The following is a 21,769-nucleotide window of genomic DNA, read 5'->3' as shown; positions in this document are numbered from 1 at the left end:
GAAGTGCAACAATGTCTCATTTTCTTAAGCAATATTACAAATAATATCCCAATTACATTTTAATCACCAGCTTCTTTGCTTTCAATATCAGTTGTTTCATCTTTTTCTTAAGAAGTTTCTTCTTGCTGATGGGACTCTTTCTAAAAAGCCTCCATTTCTTCCTGGCTTCGTTCTTCTGAGTCTTGCCTACCAAAGGGAAGACAAATCACAGTTTTGTCTGGTGGCCATTCTTTTCTTAACAGCCAGATCCTAATTTGGTCACAAAGGTTTACAATTCTGTTTAACCTTAGATGTTCCAATAAGGCAGTAATTCAGCCAGTAGGGTTATCTCTCAAGAAATCAGTGTTTGAGAATGTCCTATGAATATAGTTTCTTGGGCTAGCAAATACACTAAGTTACTCAGAAGGAATTATTTGGCATCTATATACCATGCTACTGGGCACATTAGGGAAAAAAATCACAATAATACTCTAGTATGGGTGGGTAGAGACTACAAACACCTAAGGCACAATCTCCCTATTTTCAGGTGCATCCAGAGAAAGAAAGCTGAACAACTGAAAAATTGGCTCTTATAGTATTTTCTCCACCTGAATTTTAAAATGAAAGCCCCCTTAGTGTCTAAAAATAGCTCAGTGTGGCCTCCACTACCTCTGTTAACGGAGACTGTCTTCCTTCCTCTGAAGACACTCCCTGAGGGATTGTGATGTCTGAAAAGGTGCCATGCCCCCGATCCAGGCTCCTCTTCCTGCAGGCCACCTCTGGACTCCTGGTTCTTTTGCCTCGTAGAAAATCTCCTTTTCTTGGAATCAGACATATTGACACGGTTGGAATCCCAGAGTCCATGGCGCTAATGGGAACATTTAAAGAATGATTAATACAGTTTGATACACTGTATCCTCAGCACACCATCTTTAATTCACAGTAACCATGAATACCTCTGCGGGCGGAGATGGACAGATACAGAATGGGGGAGAGAGAAACAGGGTGAGTCTACACTTGAGATGAATGGTTGGTTTCACAGTGGGTAGCGAATGGGCACAAGTCCCCAGATTTGGATCCACACTTCAAAGTCTTTAAAATCCAGGGGCAAACCTCTTATTGACTTCAGAAAGGCTAGGATTTCACCCCAAGGACTCTAATCTCCCATCACAGCATGTGAGTATCTCATATTAAAGCAAATGGCATTTATTTGTAAAGAATTTGAATAAGTGTTCAAATCTGGGATTTTGTTCAGACCATTGGAGTTGAGGGCCAAATGCTAAGTTTAAATCCAAACCTGAATTTGGAGTCTGAGTCCCTGCCCCCAAAGGATGGGATGAGTTTTGAATTTATAACAGAAATGAAGACCAGGCAAGTTTAGCAGAGTTTCAGTTTTTCTCTGCCAATATTCAGCAGAGCTCTAAGAAATTAGCCATTTCTTCTCCTTCTCTTCAAGAACAAGTTACCTTCAAGATAGACCTGTGAAAGAACAAAGCCAGCAGCTGCACAAGATCAAAATGCACATAGCCATCCTTCTTCTCAATCCCAACAATGTTCGGCAGAACAAATGGCTCTTCTGAATTGATGCCGCAGTATAACTTAGTGGTCCAGGGAAAGAATCCAAACTGAGCAAAATATTTGACAACTATTGTTACCTAGAGAGGAAAAAAAAAGACAAAGTTAGTTGGAAGACATGGCCTGGCAGGGCAACAGCTAGCCTTAAACATTTTCAGAAGAGTTTGTTAGTCCCTTCCAAATACAGGGAAAGACTCCAGCCAGCATTTTTGCTGACTTGAGATCCTGAAGAGCCAGCCTTGCTTTGGGATCCAGTGGTGTTTCATCCCGTATAGATGTTCTCTAATTTTCTTTATTTCTGGTTTTATGTTCAGCAAATTACCTGCAGTTCATGAACTACCTTCAGACCTACCAATATCCTTTTGTCACATCCGCCATCTAGTCTACCCCATTAACATCCATTCTAACAGAAGTTTATTGCGCTTTAATGTAAAGAAAAAGAATAGTATTTGTTTGCAGAGAGACACTTTATGTCCGCAGCAAGGCAATTTTCTGGCTGTTGCATACCTCTGTATAAACGATAGCCATCATCCAGAAGAATTTATTAGGCCTTGGAATGGATAACATGGCCCACAGGAATATAAGGATGGGCAGAATCAAAGTGAGGACAGAAGCAGAGACCATGTGGTTGAGAATGATGACAAAATAACAGAGCATTTCTGACTTGGACACCATCGCATTGCACAAAGCAAAGCCCAACTTCAGGGATCGAGGCAGACTCTGATAAAACTTGTCTGACTGCTCCAGTTCATTGTCATGAAACATCCTGAACCACAGAACAAAAAAAATATATATAAAAATAGATTAATTATATCTCCTCACAAAACTGGTGCAAGGCTACAAGCTAGTATTTTGAATACAGAAGATTATATTTATTTATTTATTTATTTATTTATTTGAGAGAGAGAGAGAGAGAGAGAGAGAGAGAGAGAGAGAGAGACACCAGATGTATGGCATAATATAATCTCTTCAGAACTGCATGACTAAAGCTGTGATAGTTTGTCAACCAAATCTTCTGTGAAAGCTGTCACTGACCTAACTCACATACACTCATAGTCCCCCACCCCTCATTCTGAACAGCATCTGCTCAGTGGCCCCCACAAAACATGGATGTGTTTGCACATTTAAACCTCCAAGGACAAAGTAACTCTTGGAGGTGCTGCTGAGCACCCTCCATTTTTGTTCACCTTAGCCCTTAATTCACCAATTCAGTAGCATTAGTGCATAACGACCATAGTGCTCATATGAACACAGATGCCTTTGCTGCATGGGCACAGTTCTTTAAATCTGGGATTTAAGTAGAGCTGGTCGGGGGGGAGGGGGAGGGGAGAAGAGCGGGGGGGGGACACAAAAGAACAACAAAAACCATCTTAGTGACATTTTTTAAATTTCTGACTTGTTTTCATCTCATAGGGTTCAAACTGGGCCTAAAATGTTCTGTGGGGGTGAGTTTTGTTTTGTTTTTGTTTTTTTACTGAAATTTTAATTTGTTTTTTAAATATTTTTTTTTCTTTTACCACAACCACCATTTTCAATAAGTAACCACTTGTGGTAAGCAACAAAATCTATTTTGGTAAAAATTTCAGTAAAAATCATATGGAAAAATTTGCGAAAAATGAGAATTTCAACAACTTGTTATGAAAAGTTTCGTTTTGGAAAAAAAAAGCTGGTGGGGGGGACTTTTAATGTGAAAATTTTTGACCAGTTCGACCTTGTAGTAGTATTAGTCTCATGGGTGGAGAATATAATCCATAAGTCCATATCCCACAGCTGGTGAAAACTGACATAGCTTTACTATGAATGGAGCTACACTGACTTACGCTAGCTGAGCATCTGCCCCATAAAGTCTCTTTTTAGTCTGACATCAAACACAATGTCCCATGTCAGCTTGTGCAAGTGAAAAAACTAGAAACAATTAAGTGGCGCCATGCTGTTTAAGGCACATCATCATTCCATGAAAACATTGTGGGTATCTCTGCAACTGGGTTTGACTTTAGGTCTTTCTTGCCTGTTTAGAAGCAGCTCACTGGCAGTCATGATAACAGGAACTTCATTTAATGGCCTGCCTGCTTCTTTGCTCCTCTCAGCTGATGGGGAAACTGCATAATCTTTTGTTTCACAGGAAGGAAGTGGAGTGGTCATTTCTGGGGCAGCTTCTTTGACGCTGTCGTCATCTTCCACCTTCTGTCCTGCCTCATCTCCATTAATTTCCTCAGCAACTTCATCAGGTGTCCTAGATCCAGAATGAGTTCCTTTATTTAAAAAATCACTAAAAATCATAACTTAAGTTTCTTAATTGACAATGAAATAATTGTACTAATATGAAACCTCCTGTCTCATGCCAAAGTGAGAAGGGGCTTACTCACCATAAATTCACAATCAAGCTAAGAATTCCAACATCTAATGTCATGGTGACAGTGATTAGAAAGGATTCACACAGAATTTAACATTATTTCCATACAAGCTTGTTCTTTTAAAGTATTCAAAGTATTTCATGTTGCATCACACTAGTTGCAGGCTAACTAGCCTCACAGCAGTCATTGTATGAGCTGCATGCTAATTGATCTCTCTGCAATATTACACATGGGTTACTCCAGCTGCATGCCAGCTAATTCTACTGTAATCATTCCTCCCAAGTTTAGTTGTTGCTAACTGACTTCCCTGTAGCCACTCCCTAAGGAAGGGGTTCTCAAACTGGGGGTCGGGACCCCTTAGGGGGTCATGAGATTATTACCTGGGGGGTCGTGAGCTGTCAGCCTCCACCCCAAACCCCACTTTGCCTCCAGCATTTATAATGGTGTTAAATATATAAAAAAGTGTTTTTAATTTATTGGGGGGGTCACACTCACAGGCTTGCTATGTGAAAGGGATCACCCGTACAAAAGTTTGAGAACCACTGCCTTAGGGGCTATTTTTCATAGAATCATAGAACCATAGAAATGTAGGGCTGGAAGGGATTCAAGAAGTCACCACATCCAGCTCCCTGCTCCGTAGTAGGACCATGTAAACCTAGACTATCCCTGACAGTCCAACCTGTTATGAAAAACCTCCACTAATATGTATTCCATAACCTCCCCTGGAAGCCTATTTCAGAGCTTACCTACCTTTATAGTTAAAAAGTTTTTCCTAACATCTAACCTAAATCTCCTTTGCTGCAGATTAAGCCCATTACTTCTTGTCCCACTTTCAGTGGACCTGGAGAACAATTGATCACCATCCTTTTTATAACCGCCCTTAACACATTTGAAGACTGTTATCAGGTCCTTCCTTGGTCGTCTTTTCTCAAGACTAAACATGCCCAGTTTTTTTTAGCCATCCCTCATAAGTCAGGTTTTCTAAATGTTTCATCATTTTAGTTGCTCTCCTATAGATTCTCTCCAATTTGTTCCCATCTTTCCTAAAGTGTAGCACCCAGAATTGGACACAGCTTTCCAGCTGAGACTTTACCAGTGCTAAGTAGAGCAGGACAAATACCTACCGTGTCTTACATATGATACTCCTGCTAAAACACCCCTCAATGATATTCGTCTTTTTCACAGCTGCATCATAATGTTAATTTATATTCAATGTCGGACTCAGTAGGCATTTAACATGTCAGCTTTCTTTTTATGTCATCGGTTATTAGCCCTCCTTCCCTGCTAAGCAGACTTTCCTTCATCTTTCTCTTGCTTCTAATGTATTTGAAGAACCTCTTCTTACTGCCTTTTATGTCCCTTGCTAGGTATAACTCACTGTGTGCCTTACCTGTTCTGATTTTGCCCTTACATACTTGTGCTATTCATTTGTACTCCTCCTTAGAAATTTGTCCATGATTCCACTTTTTTTTAGGATTCCTTTTTGATTTTCCAGTCATTAAAGAGCTCCTGATGGAGCCATATTGGCCTCTTACTATTCTTCCTGTCTTTCCTTTGCATCAGGATAGCTTGCAGTTGTGCCTTTCATATTGTCTCCTTGAGAAACCACCAGTTCTCCTGAACTCCTTTTTTCCCTTAGATATTCTTCCTGGGACCTTACCTATCAGTTCTGAGTTTTGCTGGATGCCACCTCATCTCACTGTAACCATTCATTGGCTGACTCCAGGTGCTGCTAACTGATGACACTGATACCCCTCTCTTGGGATTACTCCTGCTTCATGCCGCAATTTTTGCTTTGAGCTCGAATTTAAAAATCTCAAAGTGAAGCAAAACAGAGCTGCCGAGCTTCACCCAGCTTCCATTCAAACCATCAGTTATCCCAGACTCACTCTGAACTGGGACCAGGTTCACTCCACAACCCAGGCTTGGAGGCTTGAGAGGAAGGATGGCTCAATGATCAGAGCACTAGCCTAGGGTTTAGGAAACCTGGCTTCAAGTCCCTGCTCCACCAAAGACTTCCTTTGTGACCTTTGGCACACCATGTAGCCTCCCTGTGCCTCAGTTCCCAGCTGTAGAATGCGGATAACAGCACCTTCCAGGGAGTTGTGAGGATACCTACATTAAAAGATTGTTAGCTGCTCAGATACTATGGCTGGAGTTGGGGGAGCAGATAAACACCTTAGATTTGTAACAAATCCAGCAAATATTGCCCAGCTGCACATTACCTCACTATAGGTTTGACCAGCTCTTTTGAGAAGTTCTGACAAGGATAATGTTCCACTGTCTATTCACCTGGATGCACTGCTCTCATGAGGTAGCTGGGTTCCCCCCCTGGGTATCTGCTGGCACTCTGATGTGTCTTCACGCTGATCCTCCCATGTGCCTTTCATTTTATTTCCTCCATAAGGATTTGCTTGCACTTGCTGAGTCTTCTTCAGGTTGTAATATTGGAGAATTGTGTCTGGCGAGGCCTCTTTTCCCTTAAAAAATTAATACAAAATCAGTCAGATGGGAAAAATGCTGTTGTCGTTTCTATCAATGGAAGTGATTGTAATCCCATATTACCCTTTGAGACCCCTATAGTCCCATGGGGAATTCCCATCTTTAAAACAGATGGCTGGTGCTCATTTTATATCCTTGTGTCCCACACTAAATAAGATGTTCCCTTCCTTGCTGTTAATGCCCTTCAGAATATAAGCATGACAGCTCTTAGTCATCACTAAACATAGTTAGTAGAAACTGTGGGAATGGACATTTATTTGGATCTCAAGAATATCCAGTGTTATCATAATTAATAATAGCACAAATTTTGAAAGGAATATTAAACCTCATGTTTTGTGATTTTAAGACAATCTCTATTAAAGACCAAGAGGAGACCCCTTTCTCCCTACTGCGGAGTTTCTTACTTCTTCTTCTGAAGAATCTGGTGCGGGCCACTTTCACTGGACTAACTGCACCTTGATTCTGATCCAGTACACCAGGGGTTCTCAAACTTCTTTTCACCGGGACCCCCTTCTGACAACAAAAATTACTACATGACCCCAGAAGAGTGGACAGAAGCCTGAGCCTGCCCAAGCACCACTGCCCTGGGCAGGGCAGGCCAAAGCCTAAGCCCCACGGCCTTGGGTGTGGGGGTCCGAAGCCCAAGGGCTTCAGCCCCAGGCTGGGGGGGCTGTAACCTGAGCCCCACCACCCAGGGCAGAAGCCCTCAGGCTTTGACCCCAGGCAGTTGGGCTTGGGCTTCAACTCTGGAGACCCCATTAAAACGGGGTTGCAACCCACTTTGGGGTCCCAACTCACAGTTAGGGAACCACTGCAATACACCAGTTCCTATGTTCTTATTAAATTATTGGAGATTTTCTCCATGAAAAATTTAAATGAAAACAAAAGATTTTCAGTTTCACCAAAAATTTTCTTAAAATTTTCCTGGTTCTCGTTGAAAAAACAAAAAATGTAAACAATTTTTTTCAATTTGTTGTTTTTATTGCTGAAAACTAAAAAACACCCCATTTTATTTTTTAAAAGAAAACCCCAATTTTTTTTACAATAACAGGATTTTTTTGCATGAAAGTTCCCATTTAATCAAAAAGCCATTTTTCATTAGAAAATAGTTTCAATGAAAATTGTTCAACCAGCTCTAAATATTAGCTCTTTTAATCTTTCCTTGCAAGTCAGTCTTTCAGGCACCTGTAATACTTTTGTTCAGTGATGTAAGCAGTGCTCAGAATTTATATTGACATCAAATCTCTTTAAGGGGAGTAACAATGGGTTTCAGAACATGGCCTAATGCAAAAAGATTGGTCCACAAATGAACATGAATAAACCATATTCCTAATTGCTATTGTAATGCATAAATAATCAGAGAAATTGGTTGGAAAACTTCAATAAAAAACCTGGACATCATATTTTGAAAAAGAAAAAGAAAATTTAAAAGTGACTTGAAATGGAGTCTTGGACTGGAATTGAAGTGACCAATGACAATTTTATGTGACTTTTCTCTTTTCAAGACATCTCTATCAATGAGCTTGTGCTAAATGGGGCTTTTTATGCATATCTAGCTCAATGAGAATTTTGTGTATATAAAGATTTCAGGTCAGAGCCCAGAATTTTTGGCTTGTTATAGTTGAATATAGTCAGACATCCTGTTACATAAACAAAAAAACCCAGGACATTGTGTAAAATGACAGGGATCTTACCTTATTAATTTCTCGCCATAGCATGCACCTTTCAATTCTCAGCACATTTGCTATGTCCAGGTTATTTTTACAGAGAGAGTTCAGTGCCTCTGTAGTATCATCTAGCAATGCTTGAACAAAGACCCAAGTAAACTTGACTGTATTGATTATCCTTTCAATTATACTTTCTGTCAAAAGGGGAAAAAACATATACAGTTACAAACAGGAAATGGTTCTATACACTATTCTATTTCAACCAGTTCCTCAGCACTGGCTGAGACACAGGGATAAAGGATTTCAAAGGTCAGTTTAGGTTATCTTTATTCCCATCCAATCCTGATCCATCTTACTGAAGTGGGTATTACCCATACGGAGGTGGACCGGAATATCATACATTAAGATTTGAATGAGCTTGAAAACAGGAGTAATAGAAATGGGATGAAATTTAATACTGTAAAGTGCCAGGTCATGCACTTAAGAAAAATTCTTGTTAATCCCTATAAAATGGGGACATATCAGTTGGAAGTGACAGAGGCGGAGAAAGACCTGGGTGTATTGATTGATCACAGGATGACTATGAGCCACCAATATGATGTGGCCATGAAAAACGCTAATGTAATCGTAGGATGCATCAGGCAAGGTATTTCCACTAGAGATAGGGAAGTGTTAGTACCATTATACAAGGCACTGATGAGACCTCATCTGAAATACTGTGTAGCATTCTGGTTTCCTATGTTTAAGAAAGATGAATTCAAACTGGAACAGGTACAGAGAAGGGCTACTAGGATGATCAGAGGAGCGGAAAAACCTACTTTACAAGAGGGGACTTAGAATCATAGGACTGGAAGGGACCTCAAGAGGTCATCTAGTCCCATCCCCTGCACTCATGGCAGTACTAAGTATTATCTAGACCATCCCTGGCAGATGTTTGTCTAACCTGCTCTTAAAAATATCCAGTAATGGAGATTCCATAACCTCCCTAAGCAATTTATTCCAGTGCTTAACCACCTTGACAGCTAGGAAGTTTTTCCTAATGTCCAACCTAAACCTCCCTTCCTGCAATTTATGCCCATTACTTCTTGTCCTATCCTCAGAGGTTGAGAATTTTTCTCCCTCCTTGTAACAATATTTATGTACTTGAAAACTGTTATCATGTCCCCTCTCAGTCTTCTCTTCTCCAGACTAAACAAACCCAGTTTTTCCAATCTTCCCTCATAGGTCATGTTTTCTAGACCTTTAGTCATTTTTGTTGCTCTTTTCTGAACTCTCTCCAATTTGTCCACATCTTTCCTGAAATGTGGCACGCAGAACTGGCACCCAGTTGAGGCCTAATCTGCGCAGAGTAGAGTGGAAGAATTACTTCTTGTGTCTTGCTTACAAGACTCCTGCTAATACATCCCAGAAGGATGTTTCCTTTTTTTGCAACAGCGTTACACTATTGACTCATAGTTAGCTTGCGGTCCCCTAGGACCCCCCAGATCCCTTTCCGCAGTCCTCCTTCCTAGGCAGTCATTTCCCATTTTGTATGTGTGCAACTGATTGTTCCTTCCTAAATGGAGTACTTTGCACTTGTCCTTATTTAATTTCATCCTATTTACTTCAGACCATTTCTCTAGTTTGTCGACATAATTTTGAATTATAATCCTATCCTCCAAAGCACTTGCAACCCCTCCTTAAGGAGCTTGGCTTGATTAGACTAACAAAATGAAGGCTGACAGGAGATATGATTATTCTCTATGAATACAGTAAAGGGATAAACACCAGGGATGGAGAGGAGTTATTTAAGTTAAGGGCCAATGTTGGCACAAGAACAAACGGATATAAACTGGCCATCCATAAGTTTAGACTTGAAATTAAATAAAGGTTTCTAACCATCAGAGGAATAAAGTTCTGGATCAGCCTTCCAAGGGGAGTAATGGGGGAAATAAACTGAGCATGATAAATTTATGGAGGAGATGATATGACGAGATTGCCTACAATGGCATATGGCCCATCTACATCTGCTAGTAGTAAATATCTCCAACAGTTGGAGATGGGACACTGGTTGGGGAGGGCTCTGAGTTACTACAGAGAATTCTTTCACAGGTTTCTGGCTGGTGGGTCTCGCCCACATGTTCAGGGTCTAATTGATTGCCATTTTGGGGGATGGGAAGGAATTTTCCCACAGGTCAGACTGGCAGAGACCCTGGGTTGTTTTTTGCCTTCCTCTGCAATGTGGGTCCAGGTCACTTGCTGGTGTGAACTAGAGTAAATGGTAAATTCGCTGTAACCTGAAGTCTTCAAATCTTGAGACTTCAATAACTCAGCCAGAGGCTTTGGATCTATTACAGGAGTAGGTGGGTGAGGTTCTGTGGCCTGGAATGTGCAGGAGGTCAGACTAGATCATGATGGTCCCTTATGGTCTTAAAGTCTGAGTCTATGAAGTCATCTGAGCAAGGGCTTCTGGTTTGCTCCTACAATATGGAGCTACTCACCTGGCTCATCTAGGTTCTCTTCAGTGACTGATATCTCCCCTTTCTCTTCATGGAATTCCAACTTCACCTCTTCTGTATCATATAGGAACATAAACAGAGCTATAGAGGAGAGAAACTTTGCCTAGACATCTTTCCAGCTATTCAGGAATTATGAGCCCAGCCCAATGCCCAGTGAAATCAATGGGGTTATGACTCCAGCTGCAGGTTACATAATCAGATAACAAGACACTGTATTGAAATGCACATGTATGTGGGGCAGAGTTAAGGGCATTATGGCTATGGAAAAGGGAAGTCTTCAGCCAGCATGTGGGATGTGGTGCAGGCAGGCGATATGGATGGTAATTAAAGCTGGTGTCAGCGTTTCCTGACCTGGCCACATGTAAATGACTACCCTTAATGTTCTATTAGTGATTTTTGCTGTAGGAATTACAGCTTCTCTCATTCAAACAGTTCTTTTTTTGTCTAATTTGGCCTAGCAGCCCCTGTGCGCAGGTTTCTGTGCATTCTTCCCATTACCTGTCAGTCGCAGTTGCTCCTCCTCCTCTTTCTTCCTCTGCTCTCTGGTTTCATCTTGTTTTCTTGTTCTTAGAGCTGATTTAGAGCTGGACATCCAGGCTTCATATGCAAGCTGCATGGAGAAACCCCATTAGTCTTTGATGAGAAGCCTGGTGCTTCCATCCGGCTGATCAAGCCTAAGCTGAGTTTCGTTTGACATACTCCGGTATGCCGGGGCTTCACAAACTTTTTAATAGAGTGAATCAAATATGTGGTGTGTCCCCCATTCCCACTTCCATTCAGATGGATCCCTTTGCTCCTCTCCTATTCATGGGTCTACAGACCACTTTCCCTCCCACTGGGAATTCACTGACGCCTTCCGCTTCCCTTTACAGACACCAAACACCCCCCTACTAATAAAAGCAATTGCTTCCATGGAAGAGCAACTTTAGGAAAATATTTTGGTCATTTGCAGTAAATCTTTTGGGATTTTTTTGAAAAAAGGTAACCGTGTAAAATAATAATAATAATTAATTATTAAGAATAAATTAATAACACCTCACTCTTTTCACCCGTAAGTCTCAAAGCATTTTACAAAAGACATAAGCATCATCACTGCCATTTTACAGAAGGTGAAACTGAGACACCAGGAAATCAGGTGACTTGTTCAAGGTCACACAGCAATCCAGAGGCAGAGTTGGAAATAGAACCCAAGTCTCCTGAGTCCCAGTCCATGCTCAATCCACTAAGCAACAGTGCTCAATATTTTCGCAAGTAAATCCTACACCTGGAATGCTGTTTTCTTCTTTGGTGATTCTTCCTCCCTCTTTTCTGTGTGCCCTTGGTCCTCTTCTTCCTCACTGTCTGTCTCAAAAAGGTAGTAGCTCCCAGCTCGAATCACTAAAATCAGTTCCAGAAAGAGATGTGGCTGAGATTTTGCAGAGCAGTCCAGGGGATTTAGATGCACAAGTCCCCTTGAAATCAATAGGAGTTGCACATCTAAATAGGAGTTGCCTATCTATATGACTTTGAAAATCCTAGTCTAGCCATTTAACAGAACACGTTTTAGTAAATATTAATTAGCATAGTGGAGCATGCGAGTATTTTTGCTGTTACTATTTTTATTTGCTTGATTAGTATCTTTATGCTTAATATACTTTAGAGCAGCCCTTAGGCTATGAATAGGGACATTGGGAAAGAAAACCACATTTCAACAGCACTGAAATATGTAGGGCTAGGAGAGGGCTTGGAAGGGACAGAGCAGACAAATTGTATGGTTTTTGCTAAGATACACAAAGCATCCTTCCTAAATAGGGCTGACTGTTAGGAAGCTATTGAAGAACAGATTGGTTGCATTATAAATGTGTTTTATAAACCATGTAATTGTCAGCTGATCCCGAATTAAATAAAGACAATTGCCCTCTATGGGGGCCCCCCCCATGATGTTTCCTTTTTCCTGCCAGCCTGCTATGTGTGCAGCAGGGGAGGTATTGCTGCCAAGAGCAGAATCTGTCCTTAGGTTTACAGCAGAATCATAGGCCTGCTCCCACTGGAGTTAATGGCAAAACTCCCATTGACTTCTACATGAAGCCCGATGCTTGTATTTTTTTTGTTTTGTTTTATTTTTTGGTGTGGTTTGTTGTTTGTTTTTTTGAGTGTGGTGCTAAAACGCAATCATCCAACCAAACAAAAAGTTTCAGCAGGTTCTTGTTGTGTACAATCCCAGCAACTGTGTGCAAAGACACAGTTTCTAGCAAGCTACATTGCCTAACTTATATATGTCATTTTTCCAGTTAGTTGTGGCTCACAAACCTTTAATGCACACAGAAAACTTACTGGAGGCGTGGGTCACCCAGGGTTGCCACCATATCTTCTTGTCCTCGTTTTCCTTCTTGCCGCCCTCCTCTGCAAAGGTAGTTGTAGAATGTACATAGTGAAACAGATGGACAGATCTTTTTTCCTCTCTCCACAACTTAAAAGAATTACATTTCTCAATGCACAAAGCTGTGCAGGGCCCACTGTGGGACTGCATTGGAGCCTGTGGGTTGGCTCTATGTACAGGTAGATCTCTTTATTCTTTGTGAGCCCTGGAGGGGTTCTCCACAGCAGTTCTGAATTGCAGGCAGGATCCATTCCCTGGATCTCATACCCCAGAATCCCATTGCCTAGACACCCCATCGTGAGGAGCAGCAGAGGGAGTTTATATCAAAGATCAGTGGCCTAACTGTGGATTTTAGGGATTAAATTCATCCCACAGACTTAAAGACAAGACCTGGACAGAGCCCAATTACTTTGGCTTTGGATGCAAAGGCTGAATGTGAATTTCAGCCTCAGCAGCACTGGAGTTGTGAAAAGGAAATTTACTGTGTACTGTGGAACACAGCAGTGCGAAAATGGAAAGCAGAGGAAGGGGAAGGCACAGTGATCTCTCTCCATGCTGTTGTCACTACACAGGCTATTTAACATGACAACATCATTTCACCTAGATCTAGCAGCTGCTGCTCTTTGGCGGCTTGATCCACAGCTGTTTCTTCTGGGCTTGGTGTCTTCTGCTTCAAATTGTCAAGTTTCTTCTGCTTCAATTTGATTAGTTCCATTCTATAGGTTTAAGACAGAACACAAACAGGAGTATAAAAATCATTAGCATTTAGATAAGTAAGTGCTTTCTGTCTTCACTTCAAAGTGCCTTACAAACATTACATAGTGATCCTCAAAAAATTCCCATGACATATGAGCCCCAACTTGGTCATTGTTATCTCCAACATAGTATTAATAATAGAAGTGATCAGAAAATGGGTGTTTTTCCTCATGTAAAATTTTGACTTTTTGTCAAAAAAAAAACCAACAACAAAACAAAACGCAAAATAAACATTTCTGGCCAAAAACTACCAAAATCCAGAAATGTTGTTTTCAGCTAAAAATGTTTGGGGTTTGGGTTTTTAGAAGAAAGTAAAAAATTTTCAAGTAACTACACGCATTCTACATACTGTGTTCTGTTGAAAACCCAAATTTTTCTGTCAAAACTTTTTTTCGATGAAAAAATTGGAACAGCCCCTGGTAACTAGCACCAGATGGTAAATGTGGAAACAATTTGTCTGACGACACAGATGGAGCAGAGGCCTTGTCAGAGCTGGGTCTGGATTTAGGAGTTTTCGGCTCCCAGTCCTGTACCCAAACTAGACATTTCTCTCTCTCTCTCTCTCTCTCTCTCTCTCTCTCTTTCAATCTCATTCCCCACCATCTCCTCCTAACACCTGAAGTGTCACCAATACGCTCCATTTTGAAGCTTTTATCACAAGCACTAACACTAGCCCCAGCGCATATCTAGCTAAAATATTATAACTGATACTAAAACAGGAGGCCTGTGTCTTCACTGGGCTTAAATTAACTCGAGAATATTAACATTGTAACAGGGCTAATCCAAACCCCACTGAAGTCAAGGGGAATCTTTGCATGGACTTCAGTAGGAATTGGCTTCGGCTCTGAATACAGATGTTGAAGAGCACTCCTTTGACAGCTAAGAAAAAACGTTGTGATAATAACATACCCTTTGGCCAGAATGGGCTCAGCATATGTCTCTGAGAAGGCTGGTCACCTCCATAAGAACACATGCAAGCTAGCCAGCCAGGAAATAATAAAAGCATAATTATTCATCTGACTATGTATACTGTTGCTAGTATTATTATTATTTTTTTACTGAGCACAGCTTACTTTGGACCTGTCTAAGATTTGGAAGCTATCCATTCCAAGATCTGATATTCAAAACAGGAAGCAGTTTGATATATGCATGTAATACTATAGGCCAAACCAAAATAAACTCCACCAATGTTTGGCTTTTGGCCAACTTTGCATGTGGTGAGGAAATGTTTGGCATTTAACTCAGGATTTTTGCAAGGAAACATCTGTGAAATTCTGCAGCAGATGACATGAAATGTTTGATCCAGCTTTGCTTATCTAACGAGTAATCGAGGTTTCATCCAGTCCCCACTGCAAGAAGGAAAGTGGGTCTCATTATTCCAGTCTGATAGCACCAGGCAGATTATATTGTTTCTTACAGGGCTGTTGTCTATACCACATCAGTAATCATGTAGCACCAGGGACTTGACACTGCCAAGTACAATCAGATTTATCACCCCTGTGGGGCTAATGATTATAGGCACAGTGTGGGTCTACATTTCACACATCCTTTCAGACTTCAAGGGAAGTTTAATACATCTCTAGGTTGATTTTTCTTTGTCTGAATGGGGACATCTCCAGTGAGGGACTCTTTAATAAAGCCTTGTGTTATAGCTGCACTGGTGTAGTTGTACCGGTGCCAGTCCCTTTTGTAGATGTGATGTGTTAATGGGGACTTATCCTGGTTTCAAACTGGGATATATTGTACTAGTGCCAGCCTCAGTTTACCCCAGTGCAATATGATATGGTTTGTACCAGTGTAGCTACACTACTGGCTAAAGCCCTAATGTAGACAATCCTTCTGATTGGATACCATCATTGATCCTATGAGTAATTTGTTCTCAAACAGTGAAAAGCCTAAAATTCCATGGCACAGAACAGCTGATTGTCATCCAGCACAAGGGATCTTGTACCAGCCAAACAGCTGGCCTGTGTTACAATTCCTCTGTAGTATCGACCATGGAGCTGAGTCAATAGCTTTCTGGTCTTATTGTCGAGAGTCCAAAACTGTCCTAGAACTACCTCTATCAGGATCCTAAAGTCCGACAGAAGAATACGGGCAGGGAGTTTTTACTGTGTGTTGGGCACTGAGTACATATTTTGACCCCCTTCCATTTGAAGCTCATCAATAACTATTTTCATTTTATTACCGTTGTTGTTGTTGTTTGTAGCATTATCCCTAACTCTTCCTCATAGTGGCGGGAAAGGATTTGAGTTATGAGTCACTAAGAAGGTTGGGGGAGGGGGAATCAGAGGATGGAAAATATAGTATCCTATACTGTAGTATAGAATACAGAAAGAAGTGAAGAGATTACACATCCCTGTATTCACCAGTTAGATATGTGGTGTATAGGTAGTATGTGATTTTAAATGAACCGCAAACTTACTGTCTTTTCATGGCTTGTAATGATTTTTTCTCTTCCTCCAATCTGAGCACCACAACTTTTTTCAGCTTCACTTCAAACAGTTCAGCTCCTCTGCATGTGTGAAACAAACCAGATCATTCGATAAACACTTCATTCTGCAGCATGCAACTATCATCACACCACAAAGGGGTAGACCATGTTAAATATACCCCGCTAACCAAAGCATTATCAATCTGGTAAATCACTGGAGTGACACTTCTGTCTCAATTCTCATTGGTGGATTAAGGTAATTGACAGCAATTACATCATTTTCTGGGCTCTGATTGGTGAGTTCTGGTAAAAAAGAGATTGACATCAGACCTCTGATTCCACCAATAACAACAGCAGTTTCTGAAGATTTCAGTGAAGAGTCACTCTGGCAGTGAGATGGATGATTCAGGGTAAAACACTCCAGCAGAAATTTGAACGGAGAGAGGGCTTGATAGATATTAAATACCATATTAAGGGGTGTATTGTAAGTGCAGAAACAGACAAGCAGATATAATAATGGATAAGGGACAACGAGAGACAGAAACTTGAAGTGGGAGAGGAATGTAGAAAGGGTAAAGGGAATCCTCTCCACCTCAAGAAGCTTCTCTTTCATGGACTACAGTGTCCCACAAACGTCCCAATGGAATTATAACCCCATAGTTCAGAGTTGCACATTATTTATTCTAGGTGACACTTTTTTATGGCACATGCCATATTTTCTGTCTCTGCCACTTTCTGATACTGCCCAAACATAGCTCCTAAACACATGGCAATCTGCTTGTCAAACCCTTCAGGATTTCCACTGAAATCCTCAGAACTACAGATGAATGTTATAACAGTCACAAAAGGTCTATATTCCCCACCCTGCCCATTGTGTGAAGTATGTGGTCCCAAAAGTTAGGATCTAAAGCCAGGTTTACTATAGACCCATCCTCATCTCTTGCCTCACTGATAAGTTTGCTAAGGCATGATCATTGCAATGGAGCCTCAAGCACTTAAAGCATCTGCCTTCTTAAGTCACTCTCCTTACATGAAACCTTTGCAAGATTTCTTCCCCACCTTGAGTTTGCATCATCACCCAGGGCATTATAGAGGCTTGAGTCAGGTTGTAAGCTTCTTGGGGCAGGTGCCATATCTTGTTTACTTTTACAGCACTGAGCACATTACCAGTGCTCAGCAAGTATTAATAATTGTCTGACTGGATCCCTTGTTTTTGGAACACATACCTTGGGAGGCTCCCCATTACTATCCCCAGAAATCCAAATCCCAGAGAGACCAAATTTCTTTACAGAGAGGTGGGAGCTTCCAACTTCTCTGCACCATTGAGGACTGTTGGTTTAAACTTGTTACATCCAGTGCATGTACCTGGAAGCTAAGATCTTGGCAGCCTTCAGATCTGCCACTACGTAGAGGAAGTAATAGCTCACAAAGACTCTCCGCTGGACCAGCAAGAAAGTGAAACTTATCGCGTCCCAAACAACCCCTGCTTCATTTTCAGGCAGCTCGCATTTCTCGTCCTCAGGAAGAGCTACACAGGAGAAATCATAGAATCATAGGACTGGAAGAGACCTCGAGAGGTCATCTAGTCCAGTCCTCTGCACTCGTGGCAGGACTAAGTATTATCTAGACCATCCCTGGTAGGTGTTTGTCTAACCTGCTCTTAAAAATCTCTAATGATGGAGATTCCACAACTTCCCTAGGCAATTTATTCCAGCGCTTAACCACTCTGACAGTTTGGAAGTTTTTCCTAATGTCCAATGTAAACCTCCTTTCCTGCAATTTAAGCCCATTGCTTCTTGTCCTGTCCTCGGAGGTTAAGAAGAACAATTTTTCTCCCTCCTCCTTGTGACAACCTTTTACATACTTGAAAACTGTTATCATGTCCCCTCTCACTCTTCTCTTCTCCAGACTAAACAAACCCAATTTTTTCAATCTTCCCTCATAGGTCATGTTTTCTAGAACTTTAATAATTTTTGTTGCTCTTCTCTGGACTCTCTCCAATTTATCCACATCCTTCCTGAAATGTGGCGCCCAGAACTGGACACAGTACTTCAGTTCAGACCTAATCAGCACAGAATAGAGCAGAAGAATTACTTCTTGTGTCTTGCTTAAAACACTGCTGCTAATATATGCCAGAATGATGTTCACTTTTTTTGCAACAGCGTTACACTGTTGACTCATATTTAGCTTGTGGTCCACCATGACACCCAAATCCCTTTCCAAGGTACTACTTCTTAGTCAGTCATTTCCCATTTTGTATGTGTGCAACTGACTGTTCCTTCTTAAATGGACTTTGCATTTGTCCTTATTTAATTTCATCCTATTTACTTCAGACCATTTCTCCAGTTTGTCCAGATCATTTTGAATAATAATCCTATCCTCCAAAGCATTTGCATCCCCTCCAAGCTTGGTATCATCTGCAAACTTTATAAGTGTACTATCTACACCATTATCTAACTCCTTGTTGAAGATATTGAACAGAACCAGACCCAGAACTGATGCCTGCGGGACCCCACTCATTGTGCCCTTCCAGTATGACTATGAACCACTGATAACTACTCTCTGGGAACAGTTTGCAACCAGTTTTGCACCCACCTTAGTAGCTCCATTTAGGTTGCATTCTCCTAGTTTGTGTATGAGAAGGTTATGCAAGACAGTATCAGTATTTAGCTTTACTAAAGTCAAGATATACCACATCTACTGCTTCCCCCATCCACAAGGCTTGGTACCCAAAAAAAGCTGTCAGGTCGGTTTGACACAATCTGTTCTTGACAAAACCATGCTGTCTATTACTTATCACCTTATTATCTTCTAGATGTTTGCAAATTGATTGCTTAATTATTTGCTCCATTATCTTTCCAGGTACAGAAGTTAAGCTGACAGGTCTGTAATTCCCTGGGTTGTCCTTATTTGCCTTTTTTATAGATTGGCACTATATTTGCCCTTTTCTAGTCTTCTGGAATCTCTCCCGTCTACCATGACTTCTCAAAGATAATTGCTAATGGCTCAGATGTCTCCTCAGTCGGCTCCTTGAGTAGTCTAGGATGCATTTCATCAGGCCCAGGTGACTTGAAGACATCTAATTTGTCCAAGTAATTTTTAACTTGTTCTTTCTCTATTTTAACCTCTTCTGATCCTACCTCATTTTCACTGGTATTCACTACGTTAGATGTCCAATCAGCACCAAGCTTCTTGGTGAAAACAGAAACAAATAAGTCATTAAGCACCTCTGCCATTTCCACATTTTCTGTTATTATTCTCCCTCTCCCCCATTGAGCAGCAGGCCTACCCTTTCCTTGGGCTTCCTCTTACTTCTATTGTATTTGTAGAATGTTTTCTTGTTACCCTTTATGTCTCTAGCTAGGTTGATCTCATTTTGTACCTTGGCCTTTCTAATTTTGTCCCTACATACTTGTGTTATTTCCACTAATTTCCACTTTTTGTAGGACTCTTTTTTTTTTTATTTTTAGATCACTGAAGATCTAAAGTATCACACCAGCTGTACAAATGCTTCACTGCATGTTGTTCCTCTGAGACAGGAAGTATCCAGTCTTCATGCTACAACACAGCAGGGAAAAACTGACAGACACATATACTTAACCTGCAGCAATTTGCAGCCTATAAAGAACCCTCAGGTTCTGCTACAGACAACATGAAACAGTGCAACCGTGAATAGGAAGGCAGCAAGTCAGGACTACCGGTTCAGCTCCTATTTTCATTCTCTATAATCTGATCCAAAGCCCAGTGAATTCAATGTAAAGACTCTCATTGGCTTCAATGGCCTTTGGATCAGACCCTATGTAAGCCATTATACAATTCCACTAGTGGCTTCTGGACTCTTTTGTGGTCACTGTCTCTCTCACATACACACACCCCACATGCAATAACACATTGGAATGACTAGGGTGTATTACGGTGGCTTTCTACATTTCTCTGGAGCATCTAGCTCCTATCTATTTCCCAGACTAGCTGGGCCATGGTATGTTTCCACATGGAATTGTTACATGCCATACACATTTGTGACCTCAACTTCAATAAACAGGTCTCTGCTTGCACAGCTAGTGATACAGTGTTTTATTGGCTTTGTAGAAAAAGTGGACTAGACTTTTGCTTATCCTTCAGCAAGAAAATGTTTTCCTGAAATTACAATCAAATGGTACCTCCTCTCTGCCTGTTCATTATTTGCTACTTACCCAAGTCATACCCCGGTATAGTACAGAACATGCCAAAGGTCTGTATTAGCCAGCAATGATTTCTCAGTAACTTATCAAGATAGGCACACGCTCCAATCTACAATCAAAAAGGAGACAGTGAAAAGGCTCAGCACCATTTTGTTCCTTGTATTCATTTATCTAAGCTCTAATTGCACTTGCTGTTTTTATCCAAAGTAGTGTGATGGGTCAGTTTAATGAGCCATTCTAGCTGCTGTTCCTGAATTAGCTAGAGAAGAGGATTCTCAGGTATCCCACTTTCCTGCCAAAGGAACAGAGAAGATAGGCAGCATGGAGGAACAGCCTGTAATTAGAGAAAAGTGCTTTACTCTCTGTTTGCTGTTGGGAGAGCCTGCACGTGGAAAGCTGGGGCCAAGCCATGCCACATGTCCCTAATGGATGGACTGATAGATTTTCATGAGCAGAAAGCTATTTCTGAAAACTCTTTTTTACTTTTAAAGTGAATTTAGTTTTCATTAAAGGTGCTGCATGAGTAGCCTGGGGAAAGACATCTTCCTTTCATCCACAGAAGAGCTCCAGCACAGATCACAGCTGTGAATGCTTCCCCACCCTCTAGGGGAAAGAGATATAGGGCCAAGTTATTTTTTTGAAATGTGCATAATTTTATTATGTAACATTTATCATCATATAAAAGGGCTTAAATCAATTGAACTGGAAAAGTCAAACAGGGCCATATTCCAGTCACTGTCACAGAGAGCACAAGTGGACTGTGCCCAGGGGAGTTCCACAAATGGGTGGCAGAATCATGCCCCATAGGCCAGTAACAGAGCCACTATGTGGCCTCAGGACTTATTAGCTTTCAAAGCGGCTGTGTCCCCATCCCTTCATGCATGGAGAAAAAGGCTTTAGCCAGTGAAGCCACTTCATTGCGGAAGCCCTGGTCATGCCCTTGTAACTCCCCAGTCTTGCCCTGAAACTCACCTCCCCTGCACACCACAGCTCCTGAAACCAACCTCACCCACAGCTCTGCGTTTGCAGAACATGTGGGGGCCCCTTTCCCATGCTCTCCACATCCTGCTTTCCCCACACACAGCAGAAGCCCACTGATTCCACTGCCAGCTGGCTATTACTTGGCTGTGGAAATAGCGAGGATGAATGGTCATGCGGTTCAAGCACTGGACTTGGACTCATGAGTTCTGGGTGATGTTCCCCACTCTGCCACACTACCTGTGTGACCTTGTTCCCCACACTACCTGTGTGACCTTGGGAAAGTCACATGAACTCTGTGTCCTTCGTCCCCTCCATCTGAAAAGTGGGTATACTAATACTTCCCTTTCTTCTACCTTTTGCCTGTCAAGAACCTCACTGACTTCAAGGATCTGCCCATGAGGAGGTCATCATAGGATCAGGGCCTGAGATAGTAAACTCTTGGGGCAGGGACATTTTTCATCATACACATGTAAATTCCTTAGC

At 41.4% G+C, this 21,769-nt stretch overlaps 1 protein-coding gene across 1 annotated transcript in view; it reads right to left on the bottom strand.

The window, feature by feature from the left end:
- Nucleotides 1–21,769, bottom strand: part of LOC119842139 (piezo-type mechanosensitive ion channel component 2-like) — a 58,714-nt gene that overhangs the window by 13,061 nt on the left and 23,884 nt on the right. The window contains exons 17-31 of the mRNA XM_038370057.2: nucleotides 20,318–20,414; nucleotides 17,490–17,652; nucleotides 16,116–16,205; nucleotides 13,535–13,650; nucleotides 12,889–12,957; nucleotides 11,840–11,952; nucleotides 11,074–11,185; nucleotides 10,558–10,629; nucleotides 8,105–8,271; nucleotides 6,201–6,388; nucleotides 3,563–3,787; nucleotides 2,062–2,320; nucleotides 1,446–1,634; nucleotides 649–847; nucleotides 57–186 (exon numbers count right to left, since the gene is read on the bottom strand). Coding sequence (XP_038225985.1) covers nucleotides 57–186; nucleotides 649–847; nucleotides 1,446–1,634; nucleotides 2,062–2,320; nucleotides 3,563–3,787; nucleotides 6,201–6,388; nucleotides 8,105–8,271; nucleotides 10,558–10,629; nucleotides 11,074–11,185; nucleotides 11,840–11,952; nucleotides 12,889–12,957; nucleotides 13,535–13,650; nucleotides 16,116–16,205; nucleotides 17,490–17,652; nucleotides 20,318–20,414 — 2,189 coding nt within the window. The remainder of the gene's footprint in view (nucleotides 1–56; nucleotides 187–648; nucleotides 848–1,445; nucleotides 1,635–2,061; nucleotides 2,321–3,562; nucleotides 3,788–6,200; nucleotides 6,389–8,104; nucleotides 8,272–10,557; nucleotides 10,630–11,073; nucleotides 11,186–11,839; nucleotides 11,953–12,888; nucleotides 12,958–13,534; nucleotides 13,651–16,115; nucleotides 16,206–17,489; nucleotides 17,653–20,317; nucleotides 20,415–21,769) is intronic.

The sequence above is a fragment of the Dermochelys coriacea genome, chromosome 13 (genome assembly GCF_009764565.3).
Source record: "Dermochelys coriacea isolate rDerCor1 chromosome 13, rDerCor1.pri.v4, whole genome shotgun sequence".
Classification (NCBI taxonomy): Eukaryota; Metazoa; Chordata; order Testudines; family Dermochelyidae; genus Dermochelys; species Dermochelys coriacea.
This window is presented reverse-complemented; position numbering and strand designations above follow the sequence as displayed.